This window comes from Aythya fuligula, chromosome 28, assembly GCF_009819795.1.
Source record: "Aythya fuligula isolate bAytFul2 chromosome 28, bAytFul2.pri, whole genome shotgun sequence".
In the NCBI taxonomy this organism is placed as follows: Eukaryota; Metazoa; Chordata; class Aves; order Anseriformes; family Anatidae; genus Aythya; species Aythya fuligula.
In genome coordinates, this window is record NC_045586.1 from 2,160,260 (window position 1) to 2,186,838 (window position 26,579).

The following is a 26,579-nucleotide window of genomic DNA, read 5'->3' on the forward strand; positions in this document are numbered from 1 at the left end:
TGAGGCGATTCATCCCCTCGTGCACCAGGGAACGGGCAGAGTCAGCACCCAAGCAGCAGTTCCAGGCCCCCTTCCTCCTCCTCCTCCTCCTCCTCCTCTTCCTCCTCCTCCTCCTCGTGGGCACTGCGTTGCAGCCCCGTGTTGGAAGGAGCCCCCTACTCCACACGCTGCTGTGAGCAGATATTTGGTAAGGTGCAGCTGAAATAAAATTTCTGCGTGGTGAAAGTTTTGTATGACCAAATATCCTCTTTTTTTTTTTTTTTTTCCCTCTGAATCCATGAATATTGCCCCTAGAAACAAACAGATTGTGATTTTGAGGCAATTTTGCTTTGTAATGGAAACATTTCTAAACTGCTAAGCAGTAAGAAAAGGATGGAAAACTGTATAGAAGGCACTAAAAAGGGGAAGTCGCTTTTAAGACATCTCAAAATATAGACAGTGACATTTCAAAACTAAAGGAAGAGGAATAAGCAGGTCACAAGCTGTCTGAGAGTGAGGAAAGCTATGCCAGCAAAAATTTTGGGTCACTACAATGGTGAGGGGATTGTCAGAGGAAAACCACTGGGAGATGATACCCATTTTTACAGGTTTTTGAATGCATCCAGCTGAGCATCACCCCCGTTCTGTATAACGAGGCATTATCAGCTCTGTTACATGCAGCAGGTGCTCCCGTTTGCTGAAGAGTGGCAGGCTCTGGCCCTTGCACCCCGATCTCTTGCTGCCACCTTTTGCGTGCAGGATTTTGCTCGGCTGCTTTGAAGCACCTGAGTCCAACCCTTGGAGCAGGAGCTTGCGACCGTGTCCGTGAATGGTGCTCGTGGTGCTCACGCTGCCCCAGCTTTGCTACGTAATGCTGACACACGTCCCCCAGGACTACAGACCAGTCCCCCCCATAATAAAAAGCAATCTTTTCCACTCTTTTGCTCGTGAAAGAGTCAGTGTTTAACCAAATAACTCATATGAAAATCCTACAAATAAATACAACATCTTATTATGCTGAAATCATGCTAGCAATGAGACTGGGTCGTCCACATTTGTCCACAGCAGGAGGGGCTGCAATCCGTTCAGGGATCAATAAGCTCTCCTGGATGACAGATATCTGCTCAAGGCTAAACTTCCAGAGAAATTAGCCTTGCTATCACGTAACAGATGAGGCGGCTGCTGCTACAGACCATTATTTCCCCAGTCACATAGTCAGATTGCTCTGTGACTGTGCCTCTTGATGACTAGATGGTGAGTTAGGGTTAGGACCTTCACTGGAAGCAGGGAGGAAACAGATGGCAGAGGGCACATTTGCTTAGCTTTCCTGAAAAGGGAGACAGATAAACTGATTTTGGTAACAATACACTTGACACGCAAAGGCCAAATGTTATTCTTATGAGCCCATAAAATAAAGAGAAGCATCTTGTTTACAGAACTTCACAATTTTGCTTTCCTGCCAACAGCTACAAACCTTAAAAAATGACCCCGTGGCCTATCAGAAGGATCAGAAAGCAAGCAACCAAGAATACCAGGCTCTCTGCAAGCACCGTCGTGATTTCGGGTGCCGTCTCATGATTTCTGGGAAGCATGACTCCCAGATTGGGCTGCAGAAAAGGTAGACAGCGCGGAGATTATATATAGCAGCACGTGGGCTGGAAGGAAGAGCACAGGCTCGGAGGAAGCGGGAGGCTGTTTTGAAGAAATCAAGTGACTTGCTTCTGCTACAGCACCAAGAGAATGAAACCAGGCTCCTCTGCTGGCTCTGACCTCTCAGCACTGCTGCTTCTCCATCACGTGCGTTCAGCATGGCCACGACCATCCTCCCTGCTTGCTCAGGGCTTCGGTTCCTTGCTCTCTGCCCTGTCCCCTTCCTCAGTCATCCCCTGGGCAGGGACCCACGGCATCCCCAAGGGACAGAGCTGGTGCCAAGCCCCCTCCCCACCCGCCTGCCCTCCCTCTCGGCACAGGGTGATGTCTGAGGCCAGGGAACTGGAGGCAGCCACGACTGCAACGTGCTCAAGGAGCAACATCTTAGAGGAGAGGAGAGGAAGGGTTTTTTTTCTGGGTTACGGAGCGGTCCTTCCTTTTTGTCATTAGCCGCAGGACTTCAGCTGGCTCCCTTCTAGGGCATTTGCATTTTTGCTCTTTAGATAGCTGGGCTGTGTGTTTGCCATGACTAAGTCCATCTGTTGAGAGTTGGTCCTTTAGATAATTATGTCCACATCTCCGCTGGGTAGTTCCAATTAATGCCAGTCCTTTGCATACTGCTCAGTATCATACTGTAAAGCCACCAATTCTTACAGCTCTGAATAATACCCTCTGTCTGCCTATCAGGCATGTATGAACTCTTTATTCTAACCACACAGCTCTGAAATGTCTCCTTTCTATCAGCCTGAAGGGAAGGATTTCCAGAACTATACGACTCTTTTGGGAAGAAGCAGTAATCATCTATATGCAGAACTCCCCAGCCACTGTGTCATGGTGCTCTGATCTCCGGCACTTTGAACTCTGGCTTGTCTGACCCCTCCCAGACATTGAGGGAATTTATAAAGAGAGGAAAAAAAAAAGGAAAAGAAAGAAAGAAAGAAAGAAAGAAAGAAAGAAAGAAAGAAAGAAAGAAAGAAAGAAAGAAAGAAAGAAAGAAAGAGAGAGAGAGAGAGAAAGAATACTCTCTTTCCTCTGAGGAGGAATTTTTTTTTCAAAAATTTAGAAATTATCACAGTGGAAGGCTCAGGATGGTATTCTCAGGGCCATTTTATGAAGTCAAACAAAACAGGTATGCCTGAAAACACAGCAGTGACACAAACATTTCCACAGAAATCCAACTCGCAGCAACTCAGTCTCTCCCACGCCAGCTGCTGTGCTCACCTGCTTGGCCATCACTTTGCTTTCCTTACTAGTGTCTTTTATCCCAGCTTTTTATCCAAGCCCAAAACACATCCCAGGAGCTGCTTGTAGATGCCTTCAGCTCTCCGTGGCCCTCTGTGTCCACCCAGACTTGTGGGACACATCTGACCTGGAGATGGCCAAAGGTGACATTAGCAAGGGCTGTCCTGCCTCCTGGCCACCCCAAATTCTGCCTTCCTGAAGGTGAAGGGAGCTGGTGGGCTGCATGGATCTCACATGGGAAGGCACAAATTAAGGTGGCTGAGCTTTTAAAAAGACTGCGTTAAGCCACCAAAGAGCTGTAATTCCTCGCTCAAGAGAGTCCATCTGGCACAGACGCGGTGGCAAAGGCAGCAATTAGAACAAAAAAGCAATACGTGACAAATGGAAACGAGGAGATGGAGGGATTGAGAGTAATTAATACAGATTAGTTTCATGAAGTGTGTGTAATACAGAAGGAACAAAGGCGACTTAAGGCAGAAATTCCTGGCTGTCAGTTTTAGGGACAAAATAAGGTATTTTTAAAATCGTGTTTAGAGAAAAGCAATCCTAATAATAGTCCGGGACTTTTACTAGATGGAAACACTAATGCTACTCATAATTACGCAGAAAAAGCCAGAAATGTTTAATAAATATTTCTCATCAGAGTTTGGAAAGAACCAAGGAAGATGTGCCAGAATCACCCGATGATGATGCACTGTTTTCCAGTTCATTAGTAACCGATAGCGGCGAGTAGGAAAAATTGCTTAAAAGAGCCATTCCATAAAACTTACACAAAGTGTCCTCAAAGAGCTAACTGGGGAGACCCTCAGCCAGCTGATATTAACCGTTGTGTATGCGGATAGGCTTTTAGGAGTTAGAAGGAAAAATTCTGGTCCTGCCTCAGAAAGGAGGCACGACGGAGCGGTGCCATGCGGAGAGCGGCTCCCATGCCGAGGACCTGGGCAGAAGCAGCACCGAGGATGCTCTGGGCAAACACTATGTAAAAAGAAGTAGGGCTGAGCAGCATCTTTCCTAGCTGGAGAAATGAACCTGCCTCTGTTTGCACGTGAAAATATTGATAAACATGCCGCACCTAGCCCAGCCACTCTCAATTGTCCGTGGTTCAATGAAACACCCAAGCTCGACACCAAAACCTGAGGCTAATAATGGCAAAATGCTCAGGAGATGATATAGTTCTGCTTTGGGTAGCTACCGTTCCCGTCTTGGTATCCCTAATTTGGGAAAACACGTAAACCCATGATGAAAATGGATGAAAAATGGACATCTGCTGAAGTGTTGTGCTGAGCAGGGACATTTCCCTGAATCTGTAAGCATGGCATCTTTTTCTTGAGGTGAAAGATTAGGGATGGAGACATCTGTCCAAAGCCAGTGTTTAGGCCTAGAAGTGCTCTATATATTGATTAATCGGGATTATTATTAAAGTCAGTTACAATTAGTTGCTTAGAGATCAAACAAAATTAGGAACTGGCCATAATAAACCATCCGATCCATCTGCCCGTCCCAGGGCAGGATCAGACCCAGCACCAGCAGCCGTTTGTGGCACAGTCCCATGTCTTGGTTTGGGATCGGGTAGAGCTTTGGGAGTCAGAAGGAGCCTTAACGAGGCGATGCCTTCAGAACAGTGACTTCTGCAGACTCGGGACACTAACAGAGATGTCGATGTCGCCAAGATCTTCCAGTAGGATGGAGGATATAGAATATAGGAAAGAGCTCCCAGAGCACAAATGTTAATTGATATTTTTTTTCATCTTTTCCTTGCTACTTTCTTTTATCTCCCGTCCCACGTATTGCTATTTGAGGGCCTGTCCTTTCGCAGTCCTTTATCCCAGGGACAAGAAGCGGTTCCGAAGCCACTTGGGTTGGGGCATAATCCCCAAACTCTTGATCCTGCCTCCTGCTGGTCCATGGGGTCATGGGAGGGGTCCTAAATGAGCCCTTTGCTGTCCATTTCCATGGCTCACGGTTGTTTTCCTGCCATTGCTCACATAGGTTCCAAATAAATGATTTTTTTTTGTGGGTTTGTTGTTGTTTGTTTGTTTTGGGGCAAGTGAGCCAGCTCTTGCTGGGCTTTAATTTGGAAAACTGGTTGGAACTTGCTAACTCAAGAACTCTTCCTGTGAATGTAGGTCAAATTATTTTCTATTTTTTCCCCCCTCTCTCTCGGGACTCGGAAGAGGATTTCAATACTCCAGTTCTCCAAGGAGGAATTGTCTACGGAAAGCAACGCCGTGCTTTCGTTTTGTGAGGAACTATCAACAGCAAGCAGAAAGACTTGAAGGATGCCCGATGCTGTGCGTGAGTCGGGTTTCCTACAGAGCAAAGCCCCTCCAGGGAGATTTGCAGAAAGCAGAACCGAAGACGCTCAGCACTTCCTCGGGGTGCTGGGACAAGCACCCAGAAGAGAATTTGCTCAGCTCCCTGTGCATGGAGCGCTCGGATCCCATTGATTTTATTCCCAGCACATTCTGAACGCGTTATTCAACCAGATTTTACCACCGCGGCTGGGATACCAGGGGGCGTGCAGCTTTCCACCTCCTGCAGACCTCCCGAAATAGCTCTTCGGGCCTTATCTTCGCAAGGCATTTGCCTTCGGGGGGGAAACACAAATAAATCTCTGCAGTTCCCTACACCAGCACCTCCGGGAATCGCTCTGGGCATCCATCCACCCACCTGAGCATCCCCTGGCACGAGGCACCAGGGGCTTCAGGGGTTTTCTGTTTAATTTTTTCTAATCCAAATATCCTATTTATTTTTTCTATTCTTAATATTCTCTTTTTTAAATTATTTTTATTGTTTTTTATTATATTTTTTTAACGCATCTTGCAAGAAACCGCCGAGGAAGACGCGTTTATCCCTCCCCCCCCATGGCGTTGAATTAACGGGAATTGCTTTTGCGTTGGTGGACAAAGGCCCCGAGTTTGGGGTGGTTTTACATCAATTTGAGGTTGGGAAAAAAGCTGGGAACGGGGATTTTTGGCGTCGGGTTCAGGACCCGGGAGGAGGATGCTGGGGGGGTGGTGGGGGGGACTCGGGGGGGGGGGAGGCTCGGCGCCGCTCCTTATATGGCCGGGAGCCGGAGCGCGCCGCTGATTGGCTGCGGGAGAGGCAGAGGCCGGGGAGGGGCGGGGCCAGGGGGGAGGCTGGGGAGGCCGGGGGGAGGCTGGGGGGGGGGGAGGCCGGGGGAGGGAGGGTGGAGGCTGGGGAGGTGGAGGCTGGGGGGGGGGGTGGAGGCTGGGGGGGGTGGAGGCTGGGGGGGGTGGAGGATGGGGCAGGGGGAGGCTGGGGCAGGAGGAGGTGAAGGTCGGAGCAGGTGGAGGTCAGAGGAGGTGGGGGTGAAGGATGGGGCAGGTGGAGGCTGGAGCATGTGGAGGGTGGAGCAGGTGGAGGTGAAGGTCGGAGCAGGTAAAGGCTGGAGCAGGTGAAGGCTGGGGCAGGAGGAGGCTGGGGCAGGAGGAGGCTGGGGCAGGAGGAGGTGAAGGCTGGAGCAGGTGGAGGCTGGAGTAGGTGGAGGTGAAGGAGCAGGTTGAGGTGAAGGCTGGAGCAGGTAGAGGCTGGGGCAGATGGAGGTGAAGGCTGGAAATCGGAGAAGAGCCGTTGCAACAACCCTCCAGTTCACCCCAACCTTAATTTTTTTGGCATTCTTCTTAACTCTTCCAGCTCCCAGAGCCACGCCACCGCGATTCCCCCAGCGGTAGAGGCAGCACCAGGCTGAGATCAAAACCACAGGAGTGGGTTTGTGAAGCGGGTCCGGCACGGCACGGCCTCACTGCCCAAGCAGAACGTGTGGGTTTATAAATCGGGGCTTTTCCTTTGGTGCAGATTGGGGCGATTTGTGCATCTCTAACAGGATTTGTGGAGCCACGGCAGGGTTAATAAAAACGAGGCTGAGATTTATAAACTGAGAGCAGGGTTTGCAAATCCATCAGTGGGGGTGGAAATCCTACAGGCCAACTCCTACAGCTGCTGAAGGTTTTTAGTCTCCATCTGATTTTTAAGAGTGATTTCTTGAAGCCAGTCTGCAAGAGCTGCCATGTGTAGGTGAGGTTGTTGAAATGTGAACCAAGAAATAGGACATTTCTTGGGGTTTAAGAGCAAGCCTAGAAAGGATGGAAACTGGAAGAGTTTAAATGCATTTTTTTTGTGCATCTTAAATCTAGTTTTCCAACCTGTTTTTCCTATCTTAGCCTGGATCACTGCAGCACTAGCCTGAACGCTTGCTTCCTGCAGACCACCAGTTACTGCTGAGGAGGTTGCAGGGAGCCAAGGTTGGATTTCTGTTGCCAACAGCTAGCACTAGAGTGATTTTGTAGGCACTGGTACAGAGCCTGTCCTTCCACAGGGTTATGCAAAGGCATGATGTTCAGATTTAATCCCCAAGGATGGGATGGGATGGGATGGACAGGATAGGATAGGACAGGACAGGATAGGATGGGATGGGATGGAGCGGTTCATTTGGAAAGGACCTACAAAGACCACCAAGTCCAGGTGCCTTAAGCAGGAATCATCTGGTATCCAGCCAGGGACCTGTAAGCAGGGAAAGAACCCAAATCTTGGCCGTTGCATCCTGCGGGGTGTTACTGTATATTTAGAGGACGTGTAGGAGGGAGCTGTGCGATTCCAGGAGCTGCAGAGCATCCACGCCGCGAGCTTGGGCAGTGCGTGTGCGATGAGCTGCTGGGGTGGCAATAAGCTCTGCTGCTGCGGACCTCGCCGTGGCAAAGGGTGCTGCTTCCTCCAGGCAGCAGGTCCTGAGCCTCCCCTCCCTGCTGGCCTCCGGGGAGGAGGCTTTGGTGGGAGCCTGGGAGGGAAAGGAGCTCACTGCCCTCTTCCAGCCCAGCCCAGCTCTCCATCGATGGTTTGGGGAGGAAATGCTGGGAGTCCCAGCCCGCTGGCAGCCTCCCTTGTCCCCATCACAGCGTTGTGGGATGTTGTGGGATGTTGGCAGCGTTGTTGGCAGGGAGCTCAAAACCCACCTGGTTCCTGCCCCCAGCCCCATGCAGCCTGGCCTTGGCCCCCCCCCCCCAGGGAAGGGGCACCTCCAGCTCCTCTGGGCAGCCTGCGGCGGGGCCTCACCACCCTCCTGGGGAAAGATTTCTTCCTGATACCTGACCCAAACCTGCCTCTGGGGGTACCTGGCTGGGGATGCTGGCAGTGGCAGCAGGTCGTGGCCAAGGGCTGCTGTGGGGCTGACAGGGTCTGAGTGCTGCCCTCGCCCTGTATGAGCAGCACCCGATGCTTCGTGCCAGCACCACCCATCCCAGCAGGTCACTGGCACGGCACCTCCATCGAGAAAAGAGCTCTTCGTGGGGCAATCTGGTTCATCAGCATGAAAATGTGCTCAGTATTAGTCCTGGAAACACCACGTGGTGGTTCTGGTTATGCAAAATCGATTAAGAAAGAGTTCTTTTTTTTTATAGTTTTCCTTTAATTTAAAAAAATTCTTTTCATCACAGCCTTAAAATCAATCAAAGTAAACAGAGCTGCAGCAGACTGGAACAAAGTCCCAGAGTCTGTACATATGGAAGGTTTAATTGACATAAAAATCAGTGCAGATTGGTTCCAAAAGCAACAACCCATTCCACTCCCCCCCTCCCAAATCCCCTTTGTAAGAAGAGGAAAGGAGAAACCGAAATACAAGTCAGAGAGGAAAAGAATTGATAGATCAAGCAACAACAAAATCAGGTCTGTAAATATTCTATTGAGCAGTTGCAGCAAAAAAAATAGCACCTTCAAAGCCCCTTTGTACAATAGACGTGGAAAGCAAGGCTTTCCAAGGAGTTTGACGAGTTAGAGGCAGGACATGGCGTTTTGCTTATGGGCAGGAATCAGCTCCGCCAACTTCAGCTGCTTGGGCTTGTGTGCAGCTAATGGGAGGAAATCAATACCCCTGGAAGGTGATTTATCCATCCCAAGATGAGCGTCTGCGATAGTTTAGATTTACTGGTGATACCGTTTCTGGGTAAGGATGTGAACTGACTGATGGCAGGGAAAACGAATCCCGTCCCTTTTGGTGGCATTTCTGTTCCCAAACCACCAACACGCTCTCAGAGGTGGTGGGGGACCCAAGCCCTTAAATTCCCCCCCTTTTTTTTTTTTTCCTGGAAACTTGTTTTCCTCTGGGCTGTGCCTAGTTGGGGGATGAAGCCACACGGTTTGTTAGGCATGAGGATTCGTTATTCCGGGGTTTTCCTTCGCTCCCTTGGTTTGCAGACGATTTGACCCCTTTGGGTGGTGGAAGAAGAGCGGTGGAAGAGGAGCGCGCCCCGGTACCACACAACAAAGCCAACTTTGGGCAGGTCTGACCGGGTGGGTGTTGAAACGTGCTCCCGATAACTACGTTCCCCTGTGCTCAGCCGCTGCCGGAGCTGGGTGATGGATGGAAGCTAAGCGCAGAGGAACTTTGGGTGTCCGAGCAAAGCAGGAGACAGAAAAAGGGGGTGGCCGCAGCCTCGTGCCGCAGCCAGGAGAGCTCCTTGGCGAGGGCTGCCCTCATCGTGGCGGTCTTCAGACGTCTCCTGCAACCCATGGCAGTGGCATCCCTGCAAACTGCGTGGCTGCTGTGAGGAGAAGCCGCTTGCAGGATGTCCGTGCAACCCAGAGCCTTTGGTGGGTGCCAAGCACCCGGACCCGCTGGCGGCTCCTCGCGGGCTGGAGCTCGTGATGTCCAGAAGAGGAAGGGGCTGGCCACCACCACCTCCCTGCTCTGCCCACGCCGCTGTCCTTTAAGGCCAAACCAACCTTCCAGCAAATAACTAAAACCCGTGAGTCCCTGAGATCATTTGCCAGAAGGCCGGGAGTTGGCTCTGGGCTGGGCTGGGGCGCAGCGCCCCGGTCCTCCAGCAGCACCGGGACCAAAAGCAGGGCCTGCCGGGGGGGACACCGGGCTCAGGCCGATGGCCGGGTGCCCACCCAGCTCTGTCGAGGCCATGGAGGAGCCCGGAGGCCGGGCAAGGGTCAGGGGCAGCCTTCCTCCTGCTGCTTCCTTCCGCCAGCACAGCGCGGCCTCCAAGAGCACGCTTCTCCAGGCCTCGGCCTCCTCGTGTTTTACAGCCCCCTTACCGGTCCCTAAAATCTCCCCTTTTCTTGCCCCCAGCTCTGCAAAGTCCCCGCTCCCTTCTTCCTGGTGCCTTTTGTCGGCTGTGGGCTCTTGGAGCTCGGGTGCAAACAGCTCCCAGCCCTCTGGAAACCATTCAGGGGTTGTTCCGGGGGGAGGACAGGAGGTTGGGGGCTTCTGGCCAGCCCCTTCTGCTCTCAGGACAGGCAGACGAGGGAGAAAATCCCAGAAGTGCATAGCCTTCAAGTTTTCTGGGAGGCTGCAGCCAGGGCAAGGAGACAGAGCCCCCAGGGTGGTCCCCACGGGTGTGCAAGGAGGGTTGGGGGGGGGCTGGTGCCATTTATTGGAGCCCCCCAAGCCCGACCAAACTGGGAAGGGGCCGGGGTCCCCGTTCCTTTAGAGAGCCCGTGCATGAAGCATGGAGAGCTGGGGGAGATGGAGCAGGGGGCAGTTTTTCTCTAAGTTTTCTCTTCCTGCCTTTTTTTTTGGTGTGTTTGGAGGGACAGGAGCACACGTAAGAGGAGAGCTGGGGGGAGTTTCCCTACAAAAGAGCCAAGGAAAGCTGTTTCCTATTGAAAAAGCCAGTAAGTAGGTGCAAGCTTCTTTAACAGGAGCCCGCAGCAGGCTCGGGGCAGGTTCCTCGGCACGCTGCAGCTGTGCAGGAAGAAGGGAAGGCAGATTCGGGGAAGGGGATTTGGCAAAAAGTCTTAAATAACGCTCAAAGTTTTAACACCTGAGAAACAAGCGTGTGGCTGGGAGCCTCGGGGACACCGCGCCGCTGTGTGTGCCACGCAAGCGGGACCCCGAGGTGCGGTCCCGGGGGGGATTTCAACAAAATCGGACCTCGGTGGGCACCTTGCACCCTGGTGGGCACCACAGCCCCTGCCCTGCGTTGCCCTCTGAGTGGGGAGTGAGGCTGGAGGAGCTCTGGAGGCTGGGCTGCAGAAGGGAAGGGAGGCAGAGGTGATGGGGGAGCAGGCGGGCGGTTTTCTTGCTTTCCCCAAGAGTCCCGGGTCCCTCTGAGAGCCCCCACCGGGATGAGGAGGAGGAAGGAGGCCGTGCTGAGAGCGCCGAACCCTCGGATCCACCACTTTGTTGGCAATGCTTTCCCTTGCAAACGCTTGCATAATGCTGGGGATGACAGCTGAAAGGGAAGAAAGTCAGAAATCAAAACGAAAGGCCTTTGGAAATGTCCCTGAAGGAGAAGTCGGGAGTGATTTTCCAGAATAAAGCCAGCCTGGAAATTTCCTTTTTGAAAGGGCGTTTCACAGCTCAACACCTCAATCCCTGACTTGGGCACGCATCGGAGTCAAACCGTGGTCAGCACTTGCACGGCACCAGCTCCTGTTTGCACCTACAGCTGCTCCTGCACCATCTCTTTCAGGTATTTGTCTTTCAGGTATTTTCAGCAGCTCTGGGCTGCTCACCAGCCCTTCAGCAGGCAGGGACCTGGGGCTCTTCCCTGCCTTCTTCGGTGACACCAGGCATGGTGCTGCAAGCGGACATGAGGCCGAGCCTGGAGGACGGGCTCCAAATGCTGAGGTTCCCCCAGCTTGGGCACACGAAGGGATCTTGCTCTTGGCATTCTTGAGCTGCTGCCTTAAAAATATTCCATTTGCCTCCAACACCATTTGTTCCCCTTGCAAGTTTTCCCTGCCTGTGCAGCATCCCGGGGGACACGTCCCCCTTTGGTGAGCACCAAAGCAAAATGCCAAAACTCTCGGCTCCCCGGTGGGCTCTGCCGTTCGTCCTGCTGGCTGGGGACCAGGCTCAGAGAAACTCTTCATTCATGATTTCATTCACCTGGGGACATCTGGGCTCCCTGAAAAAAAATCACTGCCCAATGCTCAGAACAACTCCAAGGGGCTTTTTGGAAGGGGCAGTGATGCTGCGGGGAGCTGGGGACAACAGGGAGCTTCTTGGGGTGCGACCCCAGTGTCCCGTGCTTCAGGTGGGCTCCAAACCATCCTGACTCCAGAACACCCTCTGGAAGCCTTTGCAGAAGTTTATAGCAGCATGAAGGCTCTTTGTTATTAGTATTATTGATAAAAAGCAAAATTTCTACCCCTTCTGGGTCTGCTCGCTGGGGGCTGCGCTCAAGGTGCAGCAGCATGGAGTGGCTGGCATGTTTTCCATGCACGTGCCATTCTTGCTCGTAATTGGCTTTTTGTCTCTAATCCCACAAGTCGGGTTGACAGGGGAGAACTTTGAAAATTTTAAAATAATTGAAAAAAAAAAAAAAAAAGAATAAAAAGGGCGCAGAATTACAGCCCATTTGGGAGAAGGGGTGGGGGATCTTTCTACCCTTTCTCTTTGTAGTGGGAGGCGCTTGGTAAAACAAAATGTTTTATTTTGACTTGGAGCAATTATTAAGGGAAAACTATTTTTTTTTTTATAATACAAAAATATTCCCAAGTGAAAAATAGAGGTTTTATACTCTGAAAAGTCTTTTTTCTTTTTTTTTTTTTTTCTTTTCCTTCATAAGATGCTCCCTTTCCCTGGGCCCTGCCAGAAATGATGCTTCCCAACAGGAGCAAATTCTGAAAGAAAGTTCAGCTTTGGCAACAACGAACCTTCCCTAAATCAGCCCCATCATCTCCTCCAAACCTCATTTTAGTTACAAGGAAAAAGGCTTGCACGGGCTGGGCCAAAAAGCTGCTGTCATCCCATCGCTCTGCCCCCATGCAATGCCTCCTGTGGGGAGCAGGGTGCAGGGGACAGCCAGGAGGATCCAGCCCCAAAACTTTGTCAAGGCAGAACCGAAACACACGTGTTGACTTCACAAAACAGGGACGTGTTTTGGGTGACCTCAGTGCCTCTGGAACTGCTCAGGCCCTGTTAATCGGCCGATTTCTGTATTAACGTGGCGCTGAAAAAAGACCAGGGGTGTTCCCATCCTCGCTCGTGGCACCTGCGCATCCCTGCGCAATTCACACCGCCGGGCTTTTGGAATAGCTTTCCTACTTTGAAAACAAGGCTAGCGTTAATGCTGAGTGTCACACCTGGAAATTATTTGCATATTTTTCTTGTTCTCTTGATCAAAGAGCTGAATGGGAAGGGTTTTATCGGAGTGGCTCACGTGTGTTCCCTTTTAGTCTCTTCTAGGGATTATGCTTTTTCCTCTGACGCAACCAGACAGATCCTTCGAGTGATACCAAAGGTGAGGAAAGATGCTAGAACAGAAGTGCTGAATGGGTGAGATGTGTTCCCCCGGCCTGCAGCAGCGTGGGCTCAGCAGCAGAGCATGACCATGCCAGTGTTGCCATCCCAAAACCATCCTTCGGTGGCGGGCCAAGAGCTGTGCCAGAGCCGGGAGCGAGCAAGAGCTTGGCGCGAGGCTGGGTTTGAAGCCTGTCCGTAATGAGACCTTCAGGAACCCGGTGCCAGGAGTAACGATTCTGATGGGAAGGTGGGAGGAGGAGCAATGGAAACCAAGCAGAAATGCTTTCCTCGCAGCGCTGGCGTCTGCTTCAGCAGCACGGCCCTGGGGAGCGGAGCACAAGTGACGGGAGCCGGCCTCCTGTCCCAGGGAGCCCGGGGTTAAAAGAAAATAGACAACACCGACTGCAGCCAGGAAATAACTCTCTTGGTTTTAATATTTTCAGGGGTTATTCGCAATGTAGGCAAGGGGATTGGATTTCTTTTAAAAAAAAAAAAAAATAAAATAACGATTGGATGTTATCACATTGGTGTACTTTGAGCCCTGCGAGACATCCTGACATCCACCTCGTGCCCTTCTGCGTAACGGCATGCGAGCTGAGCCCCGTGGAGCAAAGCTCTCGCCTCGGTGGGCCTGATCCTGACCCCAGGGAGCAGCAGGGATGACCCGCTGCCACCCCACCGAGCAAGATTCAAACCCACCAAAACTCCCTTTGGCTCTCGGTTTCCGGCTGCCGCTTGCACGCAACCCTGATTTTTCCATTTCCCCTCAGCTCAAAGAAAAGAGGAAAAATAAAAATAAAAATAAAAAAAAAAGAAGAAATGAAAATGAAAAAGCCAGCAAACAACCCCGCCAAACAACCCGCACGGGCTGTCGGGTAGATTCAAGGCTTTCATCCTCTATTTGCACGGAAAGGAAGACGTGGAGCCGCTCACTCCCATCGCGCGGGGCTGGGGGGGGGTCTGTAAAGCATCGCCGGAGCCAGGGCTGGTTTGGGCACGGATTGCATACCTGCTGCCCTCCCTTTGGAGGGCTGAAAAATGTACCACGAGACGAGCAGCCGCCGACCCCGGAGTTCACAGCGGGACCGTGCCCGGACGGGAGCCTCGCGGCTTCAGTCCAGCCCGCGCCGCCGCCGCCGGCTCGCGGGAAACCTGAGGTCAGCCGGAGCTTCCGAGCATCTCCGAGACAGTTCCTGGGTGATGGGGGACTTGCAAGCATTGGCTGGGACGGACACCTTTTGTTTGTCATTTATTTCCGAGAGGACAGTGAGGGAGCAAGACAAGACTCCTGGTCAAGGAGCTGCGGTGCAGGATACAGCTCGGATTGGAGAGCAGCAAAGCCAGGGCTCGTACAGCGCAAGAGCATCCGTCCCCATCGTTACGCACGTGCTGCTCCAGGCATGCAGGGGCATTTTGTAGGAGCTGGTGCTTTCTGCCGTCCTCCAAGCATGACAGAAGCTGGGGGCCTGCGGTGCAAAGGGTGCTTTTTAAAATAGGAGGTATAAACTGCAACTGAATTTATTGGAGCACGGGGTCGTTTCACCGGGGGGGGGGGTGGGGTGGGTGGAGGGGTGATGGAGGAGAGGAAAGGTTCGAGCTTTGAGAAGCAAACTCAGGTGAGAACAGGCACCTTTTCACTCTTTCAAACACTGAAAATAATAATAATTAAAAAAAAAAAAGAAAAAGAAAAAAGACCAAACGGCCGCCCTCCCGTGTCCCTCCCTCCCCATCCCAAGGCTTGCCTTCACATCATGCTCTTCCTGTAGTGGGCCTGTGAGCTCTGTTTGGGCTTTGAGTCCGACTGCTGCAGTTCGAACTGTTTGTACAGGTCCCTCAGCTCCCGGATCTCCTGCAGCACCCTCTTGGCCTGGCTCCAGGTGGAGGAAGCCTCCCCCAGCAGCCTCTCGGATTCCTGCAGGATCCTCTCAGAGTCCGACTTGGAAGACGAGGAGGAGGAAGAGGTGGTGGTGCTGGTGCTGGTGTTGGAGTCCTTGGCCTTCCTCTTGCCCTCCCCGTAGCCCTTCACCTCCGTCAGCAGTTCCTGAGTTTTTTCCAGTTTCAGTGCAACCAGTTCTTGTATCCGGGACAGCTGCTCCGGCTCCGCGGAGGCAAACTGCGCCTCCAGCCCCCTCCTCAGCACCGCCCGGTGCGCGGAGGAGTCCCGCCGGGACAGGATTTCTTCCATGGAGGCACATTTATTCTTTTCCGAGTGCGAGAGCTTTTTGGGGACCTGCGGGGTGTACATGGTCCCTTTGTCAAAGGAGTCATTGCGCGGCGCGGACCTGTCCCACGAGGTCACCTCCCGCCTCGGGAGGCTCCCAGTCCGGCCCTTCTCCGGCGCTTTGACGTTCTCCGAATCCGAGCGGCGCCGGCCGGCGGCGAGATGTGCCACCGACTTGTCCAGGTCCACCCGAAAACTCTCTTCGCAGGTGCCGTGGTCCTCCGGGGAGGCGTCCTCCTCCTGGATCAGGTCGAGGGTCAGCATGCCGTCAGAGGTTGAGGTAGATGCCTGGAGGGGCAGAGAGGTGTGGGTTAGGCTCGTGTTATCTGGAGAGGCACCGAAACCTCAGGCGTGCGTCCCCTGGGTGTGCCATGATGGAGCAGGGACAACAGCGAGCGTGGGCGAGCGGCAGAGCCCCTGCGTGTGCCGGGTCCCTGCTCCTAGACAGGGCACGGGGTGGACAAACAGTGGGATGTGCCAACGTGGGGACACGGCCCCTAGCCCCAGGGACGCCCCCCAGCAGGACCCCAAAGGAGCATTTCGGTTCCAGCCCTGGTGACACGGGTGTTGGTGACTCCGCCAGACCTACACAACGCGATGGAGAGCGCTGCAGGACCGGAGGGCTGCTCCTGGCACCCAAGGGGAGCCCCGAGGCTCGTGGCAAGTCGCAGCTCGGGCCAGAGCTCCAGCACCCGCTTATAAATGAAATAACCACAGGGAATTTTACCTAGCCGGCCTGGGGGTTGCCGTACGTACCACAGCCATCAAATGTCCCCGTGTCGGGGGGCGTCGGGAGTGCTGGATTTTTGCTCTGTCGCGCGTCGGGTGGGCGAGGTAGCTGTCCTCTTCGACAGTGACCTAGAGGGGTGGCAAAGCCCAGTGAGTACCTGGGTTTTCGGGAAACCCAACGCTTCCGACGAGGGGTCAGGTTTGTTGGGGTCCCCACATCCACCCCCTCTGTGCCTGGAGTCATTCCTGGCAATTCCCAGCTGCAGTGATCGATCGCCTCTCCTCACAGCCAGCCATCCCACTGCCTTGCCATCCCGATCCCTGCTCCGAAGCTTTTCCTGTGCTATGCCCTAAGTTCCCCTTCTCTACAGGGGTTTGTGTCACCATCAGCGCAGCCCTGAGTGTGGATGGGAGAGTATGGGGGCTAAAATCATTGGCACGGAGCATTAAAATGCAAGACGGGGCTGAAACGCGGCGAGGGGCACGGCCCCGGCACCGGAGGGCTCGGCAGGATGGAGAGGGGCCGAGGTGGGGTGGCAGATGGTGCCCGTGGGCTGCTCTCAGCAGGGGACCGTGTTGGTTTTCAGCTAATTCCTTAATTCAGTGCCACTGCTTAAAGCTCCTTTGCAAACCCAAATGCACAGCAAAGACAGGAAGGAAGCTCTGGGAAGCCCTGAAAAGCTCTGGAAAGCTCTGGGAAGCCCTAGGAAGCCCTCCCCTCCACAATCCCAATCCCTGTGCAAGGCATGAGGGTTCGCACGGGAATTCTGAGGCTAGGTGGGGTCAAACCACCGGCAGCTCCAGCAGAGCCCACCCTACAGGCAGCCAAAAAGCATCGCCCGAAATATTAAAGCTGAGGCGTCGGCGTCCCGCTCACCTCATCCAAGATGCGGTTCTTAGCACGAGTGATGGCGGAGTTGAGGGCGTTAATCCAGGACTCCTTCTCTTCCGGACTCACAGCCAGGAAGATGAGATTTGGAGCCTAGAAAAGAAGGGACTCGGGTCAGAGCCTAAAGCCCTCCAGGGATGCTCACTTCTGGCCTCTGCAGCGTTTTGTTCAATTGTCCCATTGCTCATGTCGCTTGGGGACGGCGCGGCCGCTTCCCATTTTCCCCCTTCTCCTCCCCGTCTGCCTTGCAGGGTGTTACCCAACTCCTCCCAAAGCCAGGGACGGCTCAGGACAGAGGCTGCCTCCGTCTGCAGAGGAGCTGAGACCTCTGGGGTCCTGCTCCCAGGCAGCCGTGCCCTCATCCTGGCACTTTTTAGCTTTTTAGGCAGCACTCATGGGACAAATCCCCCTGCGGCTCTGATGCTCCCCTTGGCCACCTTCTCTGTGCGACCCCACAGCAGAGCCCCCGCTCCTCCCCGCAGCTCTCCCAGTGCCACCAGCCCCGCGGTGCAGATCTGTGGGTTTTTAACCTCATTTTGTTCTCCTGCAGAGCTCAGGCTGCTTGGCATCACCCCCAAAACTGCATCGAGCCCCCCAGAGCTCACGGCTTTCCGGGGCTGACCGCGTGCTTGCGTACCGTGTTTCCAGGCTGCCTGGAGTGGGCGAGGGTAAATTTGCTGTGGTTCTTTTTGCTTCTGCTTTTGGACTTCCTGAGCTCTTCACATTTCTCATAATCGCTCAGGTCAAACATTTCCTGCACGTTTTTTTCATCTTTTACCTGCAAAACAAAACAGAAACGGCCGCCGGGTGGGTGTCAGCTGGAGCAGGTGCCGACGGACGGGGGGTGCGCGACCTGGGGTGAGCATCGCCCACCCAGGGCACGAGTGCAGCACTGCTAGCTGATGCTACGCTCAGTTTTGGGGGAGAAACAGAGCTTTTCAGCATGGTATCATTAACTCGAGTCGGGAGACGTATTTAGAAGGATGACTTGAAAATCAGTCTCCTGGGTTAGCTCCTGCTTTGCTCCAGGATTCCTCCGGGAACCCCAAGCACGTCGCGGTCACTGCGCCACCCCAAAAGTCCCTGCGGGGTGGGCAGGCTCTGCCCGGTGCTTGCGGACCCCCCAACCGAGCAGGATCGGTGCCAGCAGCGTGGAGAGGACCCTGCCTGCGGGAGGAGGTGGCTACGAGGGGCGATCACGTTGGTGCTCGCTGCTTTTCCCGAGACAGCACCACACCAGCCGGAGGGATGAAGCTTAGCGCTTCCTATTTTTAACCCGGTGGCATTAGCGCAGCCTGACAGCTGATTCGGGGGGTGGGTGAAGCACACCCAGCCCCGGCCCACGGCCACCGGGAGCGTGCTGCTCCCCGACGAGGGGCTCAGGGCTCATCGAGGCACCGCCGGGGGCTCGGCCTGGGGTCCCGTGGGACATCCGAGGGGGAAGCGAGCGCCGGGGCCGAGGCTTGAGGCCACAAGCATTTCTCAGTTCTCGTTGCGAAGCCACCAGCCGGCCACCTCGCAGCTGCTGCAAGATGTCTCTGCTTCCACATCCATTCCCCTAGCAGCCGTGGGGTGCAGCCTTCCCTTCCGCTGCTGTCCTTAGCAAAAGTTGGACCCCCAAGCTTGGCCCCAGGCTCTAGGGCGCAGCCCCAAAAGTGCCTGATTTCTGCCCAAAGCATCCTCCGCTGCCTACAGGCTGACGTGACCAGATAGGGAAATCTCTGGCACGTCGTGCCCGCTCGTATTCCCTCCCCGTGCGTTTCTAATCCTGAATCCACCTCTTTCCAAGAATCTTGGCTGAACTCAGCCCGAGCCGTCTGCAGCAGGAGGAGCCGATCCCCCCGAGCCCCGGCTGCGGCAGAAGTCCTTGCTCCAGATGTTTGCTCATGTAGGTCACTGGGACTTCCCCAGCCCTCCCCTCGCGTCTCAGACACCCAGAGCCTGCGTGGTGGAGGCAGGCGAGCCAGACACCTTCCCTCCAGGAGCCCAAACCCTTGCCTCTAGCCTGCCTCACCCCTAGGACCACCTACAGGGGTCTGCAGAGCATTCAGGCTTGTAGGTGGTGGGGGCAAACACCCTTCAGGTGCCACCAGACCGGGGCTGACGTGTGCCGGGGCTGCGGCACCGCGCTCGTCCCCAGTGCCCTGCGTGTGCACAGACCTGTGACAAACCCTAAAGGGCTGAGCCCCATCCGTGGGCACTAAAGGGATGGCTTTGGGGTCCAGAACTTTAGTTTTGGGCCAGGTGGGCACGTTCAGCCCCCTGCGGGGGTTTTTGGCTCTGTGCAAGTGAAAAAAATCCTTTGGGTCCATGCTGGCTCTGCGCTGACCGAGCCAAGGCGCTTCTCTGCGTGCTGTGCGTGATGTTCCCCTGCTGCTGCTGCTGCAAATATCGCAGCAATCCCACGGCAAACTGGGCAGCATCTGAGCTGCGAGGGGGCTCTCCTCGTTTTCACCAGCAGGGCTTTGGGCTTGGTGCAGCCGTGCAGCACGTGGGGCTCTGGGGGACGTTTTGGAGGAAGGAGGCGTGGGCTGGAAGGAGCCGCCGGTGCCCGTCCCCGGCAGCAGGGATGTGGGGCGATTTCTCCTTCACCCTGTGGGGTTTTGCAGGGGTTGGAGGAGGTGGCAGAGCAGCGCTGGGCTCTGCTCTTGTCAGGGTGACCCAGCGCCGTGTGGCTCCATCCCAGTTGGTCCCGCAGCCGGAGGATCGCTGTGGCTGTCCCCAGGGCTCCTTCGTTTTCCTCTCCTCTGCTGAGTGCGGGTCGAGCGCAGGTGTTTGAAGGAGGGGTGATTTCCAGTCTCGGATGCCGAATTCGAAACTCTTAGAGGAAAGGTTTGAGCTCTGGGAAGGGCTGAGCATCTCCTGCCCACAGCTCCCATCCCTGTTTGTGCCTGGCTCTCCGGGCTGCAGGGGTGGTGGCTCCCCAGGGCCCACCAGCCCTCCTGCGGGGTGTCAGGCCCTATCCTGCCCACCACCCAGCTTTGCACCCCGCAGGAAAACCTTTGGGGCTCCTGCAGCTTCCACGGGGCTGCCTTGAGGTCTCTCCCACCAGAGTTTTGAGGCTGAGAGCAACCAGGGAGCGCTTGGCTCGGGATGCTGGGTGGGTCTGGGTGGGTTTGGGTCTTTTCTCCCCCATGGGTGCGATGTGGGGCAAGCAGACGGGTCTCAAACCTCCCCGACGGGCAGCTCCTGCCCTCTGCTCTGCAGCAAGAGGTTCCCCTCGTGATCCTTTGGTGGGATTCACCCGAACAGCTCCCCGCTGCGCCGCGGCAGGCTCGGCGCAAATACAGAAGGCTGCAGAAAATCACGAGGCACCGAGCAGAACGTATCCACCAGATATTCATGAGGGGCTCGGGGCATAGCAAGAAACCTGCCAAGCCCGGCAGCCCAACGCTGGCAGCCCGGGGGCTGGCACCGGCCAGCCTGCACTCCCCGAGCGGAGACGAAAGTTTCACTTCAGCTCTGCCACCCAGCAGAGGGACCGAAATTTCTGCACAGTTCAGCTGAAATCAGGCTATCGCTCGGCTGCCACCTGCTCCATCCCTTGCTCCCCCATCTTCAGCCTGCGAGAAATTCAGCTCTCGGAGCACCCTGCACCCATGGTCCCGTTCCCTGTGCTGTGCCACCCCGACCCACAGCCACCCCGGCACGGGACTGGGAGCGCTGGTGCCGCCTGTGCCATCGTGTGGGACGGGGCCACCGAGACCTTGTGCCAAAAGTGTCCGAAGTGCAAAGTGTGGAACCGAGCTTGGCCGAGCAGGAGGAGGAGGAAGGTGGGGAGGGAGGAAGGAAGCTTTCAAGGTGCAAGAGGCGAGGAGGGAAGGGGCAGCAGGTCCCAGCTGGCCAAAATCCCAAGCCTCCCTGTGGGCACGAGCGGCACCGGCACGGGAGCAGCACTGGGGCAGCACCGGCGCTTCGCAGCCGTGGTGTGCACAGGGAACATGCACAGGAACCCCAGGCACTGCTCTGCACACACACGCACGCCCTTGCACACCCACGTGTGTGCACAAATCCCTGCCAGGCGCCGGGCGTTTGGTGGTGCCGTAGCGAGCGGGGAGCGAGAGCAGCTGACTTTTCAAGTGCTCTCGTGCTAATTGAGTCGCCGCCGTTGGTAGCAAACAAGAAAAAGCTGAAGGAAGCCCCGAGAAGCATTTCCTCATTAACATCTCATCATCGCGGGGCCGTTTCATGCTGTCTGGACAGCCCTGGGCTTCCTGGCAGGAAGTGGCAGGAGCCCAGCTGTGTCTGTGGCGGTCTGGCTGCAATTCCCAAGCGCGGAGCAGTAACAAAGCCGCGCTACAAACAGGAGAACAATTACCAGAAATTTGGGGGGCTGGGGGGGGAGGCGAAGGGAGCCGGTGTGGAGGGGGAAGAACGCAGAAATAGTTTGAAGGAGGTTTTGCTTCGCAGAGAGCCGCTCGCTTCAGCACATCTTGCCGCGCATGTTGCTGCCCTGAATGGTGTTTTTTTGTTTGTTTTTTTTTTTTTGGCTGATGACCAAATGCTAAATAATGAAGGGATTTTTTGCCTAAGTTCACCGAGTTCGGCTGGCGGAGCCGAGCGCAGGCTCCCGGCCATGACCGCGGGCTGCAAGCCCCAGCTCCCATTTCGGTGCGTGCTTGGAAGGGCGAAAGGCCGGGGCTGGGAGGGCAGGTTCACAGCCTCCAGCTGATGCCCGAATGCGAGAGCACAGCTCAGAGCCCTGCCCGCCTTTTCCAGGTGTATCAGCTGGTTAATAAAGCTCGGTTCCTCTCCTTCCAGACCTGGTTTCCACCAGAGACAAAGCCCAGGCTTTTATCAGCCGTTCCCAGCACCTCCTAACCAAAATTAATAAACCACAGCCAGCCGCCAAGCACGGGTCCCAGGCAGGCCCCTGGAAAGGCACAGGGATTCCCAGCAGGTTCCCATGAACAGAGCTGAGGGCAGCATTTGACCCCCTTCTGCCTGTACCACGAGCAACGCGCCCGCTGGTCCACAGCAGCTGCTGAGCTTAAGAGGAGCTGACAAGAAACACCGAGGTTAATGCGGGAGTTAGCTCCTGCGCTCCAGCCACCAGATCCACCTTGCTCCGGTGGCTTTGATGGAGCAAAAATAATTTAGAGCAGAGGGCTTTGATCTTTTGCTGAAGCAGGCAATGGAGCTTCCTCGCTGAGTTTCCAGCTGCCTAGGGGCCGTTCCCACCAGAGCTTTCTGCCCGTGTCTCCTCGGGGTTCCCAATGGGTGATTTCCCCCTTGGCTGTGGCCGAAGCCCCCCCAGCAGCGATTCCCAAGCACAGAGGCTGCCTCCGGAGCGGAGCCTCCCGCACCGCTCACCAGCACAACCCAGCAGTGGCTCCATTTTCTCCACTGGGCATAATCTGGCGTGTGAAAACCCCAAAGAGGCTCCATCCTGTTCCACTTAAGTCCCAATTTGTTAAACCACTGGCAGGAGCCTCGGGCACCTGCTGCCAGGGAAGGGGGCGCGGAGGGAGCCTGAGCACCGAGGGACGCGTGGCTCCGCGGACAGGGCAGTGCAGGCACCACGGCGGGTCCCAGAGCGGGTTGGTGTGCAGAGGCCTGGCTCTGCCGAGGGTTTTGGGGTTAAAAGTCCCAGCTGCATGGAGCAGGAAGTCTTGGAAATGAAGAGCAGTGGGCAGCCACCGCAGGCGTGTCCATGCGCACACCAGACATATCCATGCACAAACCTGACGTATCCACGCACACGCACAGTATCTGTGCACACACACACACCTGACACATCCATGCACGCACACACCGGACACCTCCCCGTACACACACACACATCCATGTGCAAACCTGAGACGTCCACGCACACACACCCCAAACCAGCACCACATGCCAGCAGCCGGAGCCACCTCAGACCCTGAGATCCCCGGAGCAGGGACACGGGTGGGTTTTTCATTCCCACAGGCACACACTTGGGTGCACGTGCACGCAGCCAGATGTTACCTCTGCAACCACATCGCTACACCACCGCGGATTCTTCCATATAAAGACATAGGCAGTCACTGCTGCGCGTTATTTATGGCCTTTCACACACATACCCGCATGCACACAGCTACAGCACTGCTTCAGCTGCACACACACGCTAGGTTTTTTTCCCCGTGAAGAAATTAATGCACTCGCCCTGAAGCAACCTCAGGTGCACCCCGTGGCCACTCAGGCACCCCGTGCCCGCCGCAACGTGGAGCTCAGGGCCGTTAATGAGACGCGGATGGGAGGGACGGACGGACAGACAGACAGCTTCTTCCTGCACATGTTCCCTGGTGGTGATTCCCGTATGAGTGCAGCCTCGCTTGCCCAGGCTTCCCTGCTGCTCAGCCAAGCAGAGCCTTTTGCTCATGCTTTATTCTCTGCCGTTCAAAGACTCGGGGCACTGGCGAGCGACAACGCCACCCACCCCGGCACAGCCCGTGGCAGCGCAGCTGGGCCTTCGGGGTGGCCGGGGCTCTGGAAAATGCTCTCATCTTCCCAGGCACGACCCTGTGTGCTCCCCATCCCGGGGAGGGCCCTTTGGACTCGCTGGTGGGGACTCCTCTCCCCTTTAAGCACAAGCTCCATGTGGCCAGCCCATAACCAGGCTTCCTTCTGCCCAAACATCTGCCTCCACGCCACCTCGGAGCAGGGCCCTGGCACAGCAAAACGTTCCCCCAGGCCGGTGCAGCAGCATGCTGTGGGTGAATCCTTCCCCCTCCTGCTCATCGCCGTGTCCAGCAGGTCCCAAGCTCGGACCCCTGGCCCCAGAGGTTACGAGAACTGCCTGGGGAGAGCCACGCGAGGTGACTGGGCCTGCTGCTGAAAACACGTCCTATCCAGCCCGTGTTACTTCTGGAGATGTGCAGGACTGAAGGATTCCTGGCCACAACTCCTGCCTCCCGAACCTGTCTCTCCGCCCGACTTTTCCCAAACCTACACACTCGGTTTGGGTGCCTCCAGTCGCTGCTCCTTCCCTTGTTTGGGCCCTTTGCCCTGCAGCGTTTATCCCCACCTGCGCTTTGCCGTGCCCCGTGACTCAATTTGCCTCTAAATCAAATTATGCATCATGCTCAGGACCCCGTTATCTCTCCAGATCCTAAATTGGTCCTAAATTGATCAGGCTGGGCCAGGCGGCGTGCCTCGGAGCAGCCCCCAGCCCTGAACAACAGCCAGACACCAGAGGCAGGGACCCACCAGGCCCTGACCCAAATGGGGTGTTTTCACCCCAATTTCCCCACCCTCTCGTCCCTCACAGTGAGTTTTTAAGGAGGGCTCAGAGGGAGGAGAGCTCTTGCCTGGGGGGTCCCTTCCTGATAAATTGATCGAGACAAAACTAAGGGGGGGCAGCTGTGCGAGGACAGCCAGGGCCCAGCTGCGAGTCACATCCCATTAAATCTCACGTAAACCCCACAGCAAGCCCCAGGCCCCAGCCTGGAGCAGGGGCACGCTTCCAGCTGCTGGTGAACCCCTTGAATTTCCCCATTCTTGGGGACAGCAAGCATGAGGACATGGAGAGGTCTTGTAAGGGGGGGTCCGGTCCCAGCCCCTGGGGGCTGTGGGGGGCTTGGGGCTCGCGGCGCTTTTCATGTGCAAAGGGAAGAAGGGGGGGAAGGGAGAGGAAAACGAAACCGAGCCTACCTCCTTCTCCGAGATGTAAAGCTGATCTCCCTTCAAAACCACATAACGGTTCTTCCAGATTTCCCTAAAAATGCCTTTCCCGCAAAATTTCCGCACCCAGCCGACCTTCTCGGGCTGCGCAGACTGCTGGTTTCCATCCTGGTGGCCCTAACACAAAGGGAGTGGGAAGGAAACAGGGAGGAAAAACGGTGTTAATTCGTGCTTTCCCGATCCCCTTCTCCCCCTCCCTCCTCGCCCAACTTTGCTCCCCGGTCCCTGGCCCCCCACCGCCTCTTGGCCCCGTCCCCTCCGTGTGGATTTTCCGGGGCAGCGACAGCGCCGGGGGGCGACGCGAGCCCCACGGGCAGGGTTTCACCCCTGCATTATATAAGAAAGGCGCCTGGGTTGCATTTGCCTCCCCCAACGTGCATCTGCTGCCGGAAAGAGGAACGAGGAGATTTGCAACTAATTATTTTTATTTTTATTTTTATTTTTACTGCAGTGGAAATCGCGTTTTTTGAGCCTTTTATCAACATTTAGTCCCAGAGGCGAAATCCATGCTCGGGTTTCTGCTCGAGATTTCTGCCCAGGGGCAGATAAGATCTGTGGGCACGGCAGGCACACGCAGGCGGCACCGAGCAAAGCGACAGATAGATGGTGTCTGGATTTTATCGTTTCCTTGCGAGCAGAAATGAAAACTGCCTGCCCACATCGCTCTGCCCTGAGCGGCGAATTGCATCTCCGGGCAAATCCGAGAGGAAGGAGAGGCGCTGGGCAGCAGAGGAGAGGGAGACGGCGCTGGGTTTGGTTTTGTTTTGATCCGGTTGGGCTTGCTTTTTTTTTTTTTTTTTTTCTTCTCGCAAAGCGAGGGGCTGTGGTGGGGAGAGGCGGCAGGAGGCGACGAGCTCCCCCTCCCCAAACCATCCGGGAGCCTCCCCCACCCCACCGTGCCCCGGAGCAGAAGCGATCCGAACTCACCCTTTTGGCAGAATTGTTTTTTTTCATCATTCCTCGGTGCGCCGAGCCGGAGGGAGATGGGGAGGGGGTGGGGGGGGGGGGTCGGAGAGAGGGGCTCCCGGCGGCCTCCTCTTGGGGAGAGCGAGGCTGGGAAATACACAGGGCACCTCCGCTCCCTCCCGCTCCGTCCTCGCCCTCTGTAGATTACAGACGCTCTCCAGTTACATGAGGACCAGCCCGCCTCTGTAACACATCCTTAGCCGCACAGACACCGCGTCCCCCCCCGGCAGCCAGCTCCACCACCACCATCACTGAGCTCTCGTGGGCTTGCACTGGGCTGGCCTGGGCTCCCGAGCTCCATCTATAGCCGTGCGCGTGTGACGTCTGGGGTTCACAATAAAGGGCGAATCGCAGCCCACGAGGGTTTTCTTCTTTGTTTCTGACTCGCTGCTGATGGGCGGGGGGCACCCCGGCAGACGGGTGCCCGGACGAGGTCGCGGCAAAACTTCCCGGGATGTGGCAAAGCGGCCAGGAGGCACGGGCAGGGGGCTCTGCCCCGACAGCAGCCGAGATTTCGGATGTGTAACCACGGTTTGGGAAAAGAGGCAGCCCCTGGGGGGCTCGGAGAAGGGCCCACTGCCCGGCACCGATACCTGCAGGCAGGGACCTACGTGGTGAGATGTGGGGCACGGCCTCCCAGATCTAAGGAAATGCTTGGCTTTAAAAAAAAAAAAAAAAAAAAAAAAAAAAAAAAGCCCCTTTTTCTGCTTATTTGTTCTTCCCTGTTTTATTTCAGCAGGTGTTGCAAGTTGAGAACTCCCAGTGGGGGATCACAGACAGGGTTAGAGAGAGGCACATAAAAAAGAACAAAAAAGAGAAAGGGAGAAACGGTTCTGTTCAGAACGAGGCAGATAAGGAGAAAGAGATAGATCGATCAATCACTGATCCATTGATCAATCGCTGATCCATTGATCAATTGCTGATCGATCGATCCGCTGGTTGCTTCACGGTGAAAATTTTCCATCCGAGCCGTCAGTCTGGCACACGCCCACACTTCGCCGATTGCAGACTGGATTTTAACCTGAGTGCGCTGGAATTAATGC

The 26,579-nt window shown here is 55.4% G+C and overlaps 1 protein-coding gene across 3 annotated transcripts; it reads right to left on the bottom strand.

Annotated features, from left to right (window-relative positions):
• Positions 1–8,955: 8,955 nt before the first annotated feature.
• Positions 8,956–25,848, bottom strand: PLEKHO1 (pleckstrin homology domain containing O1). Of its 3 annotated transcripts, none has more exons than XM_032204467.1 (7): positions 25,498–25,848; positions 24,541–24,687; positions 17,564–17,704; positions 16,915–17,019; positions 16,065–16,166; positions 14,830–15,596; positions 8,956–11,069 (listed from the first exon to the last, which is right to left on the bottom strand). In XM_032204467.1, exons 1-6 carry the CDS (start codon positions 25,525–25,527, stop codon positions 14,832–14,834), a joined length of 1,290 nt encoding a protein of 429 aa, XP_032060358.1. In that variant the 5' UTR covers positions 25,528–25,848; the 3' UTR covers positions 8,956–11,069; positions 14,830–14,831. The 3 variants fall into 3 exon arrangements, with proteins under 3 accessions (XP_032060358.1, XP_032060359.1, XP_032060357.1); XM_032204468.1 differs by lacking the exon at positions 8,956–11,069 and adding an exon at positions 13,878–14,553 and having other exon boundaries at positions 24,541–24,678; XM_032204466.1 differs by lacking the exon at positions 8,956–11,069 and adding an exon at positions 13,878–14,553.
• Between the last annotated feature and the right edge of the window lie 731 nt (positions 25,849–26,579).

Excerpts from the sequence above, each read along its gene's own strand:
- PLEKHO1 (XM_032204467.1), bottom strand. The coding sequence starts at position 25,527 with ATGATGAAAAAAAACAATTCTGCCAAAAGG. Across the intron at positions 24,688-25,497 it reads AAAACAATTCTGCCAAAAGG|GGCCACCAGGATGGAAACCA; the intron begins GTGAGTTCGGAT and ends CCTTTGTGTTAG. Across the intron at positions 17,020-17,563 it reads CCAGGCAGCCTGGAAACACG|GCTCCAAATCTCATCTTCCT; the intron begins GTACGCAAGCAC and ends CTTCTTTTCTAG.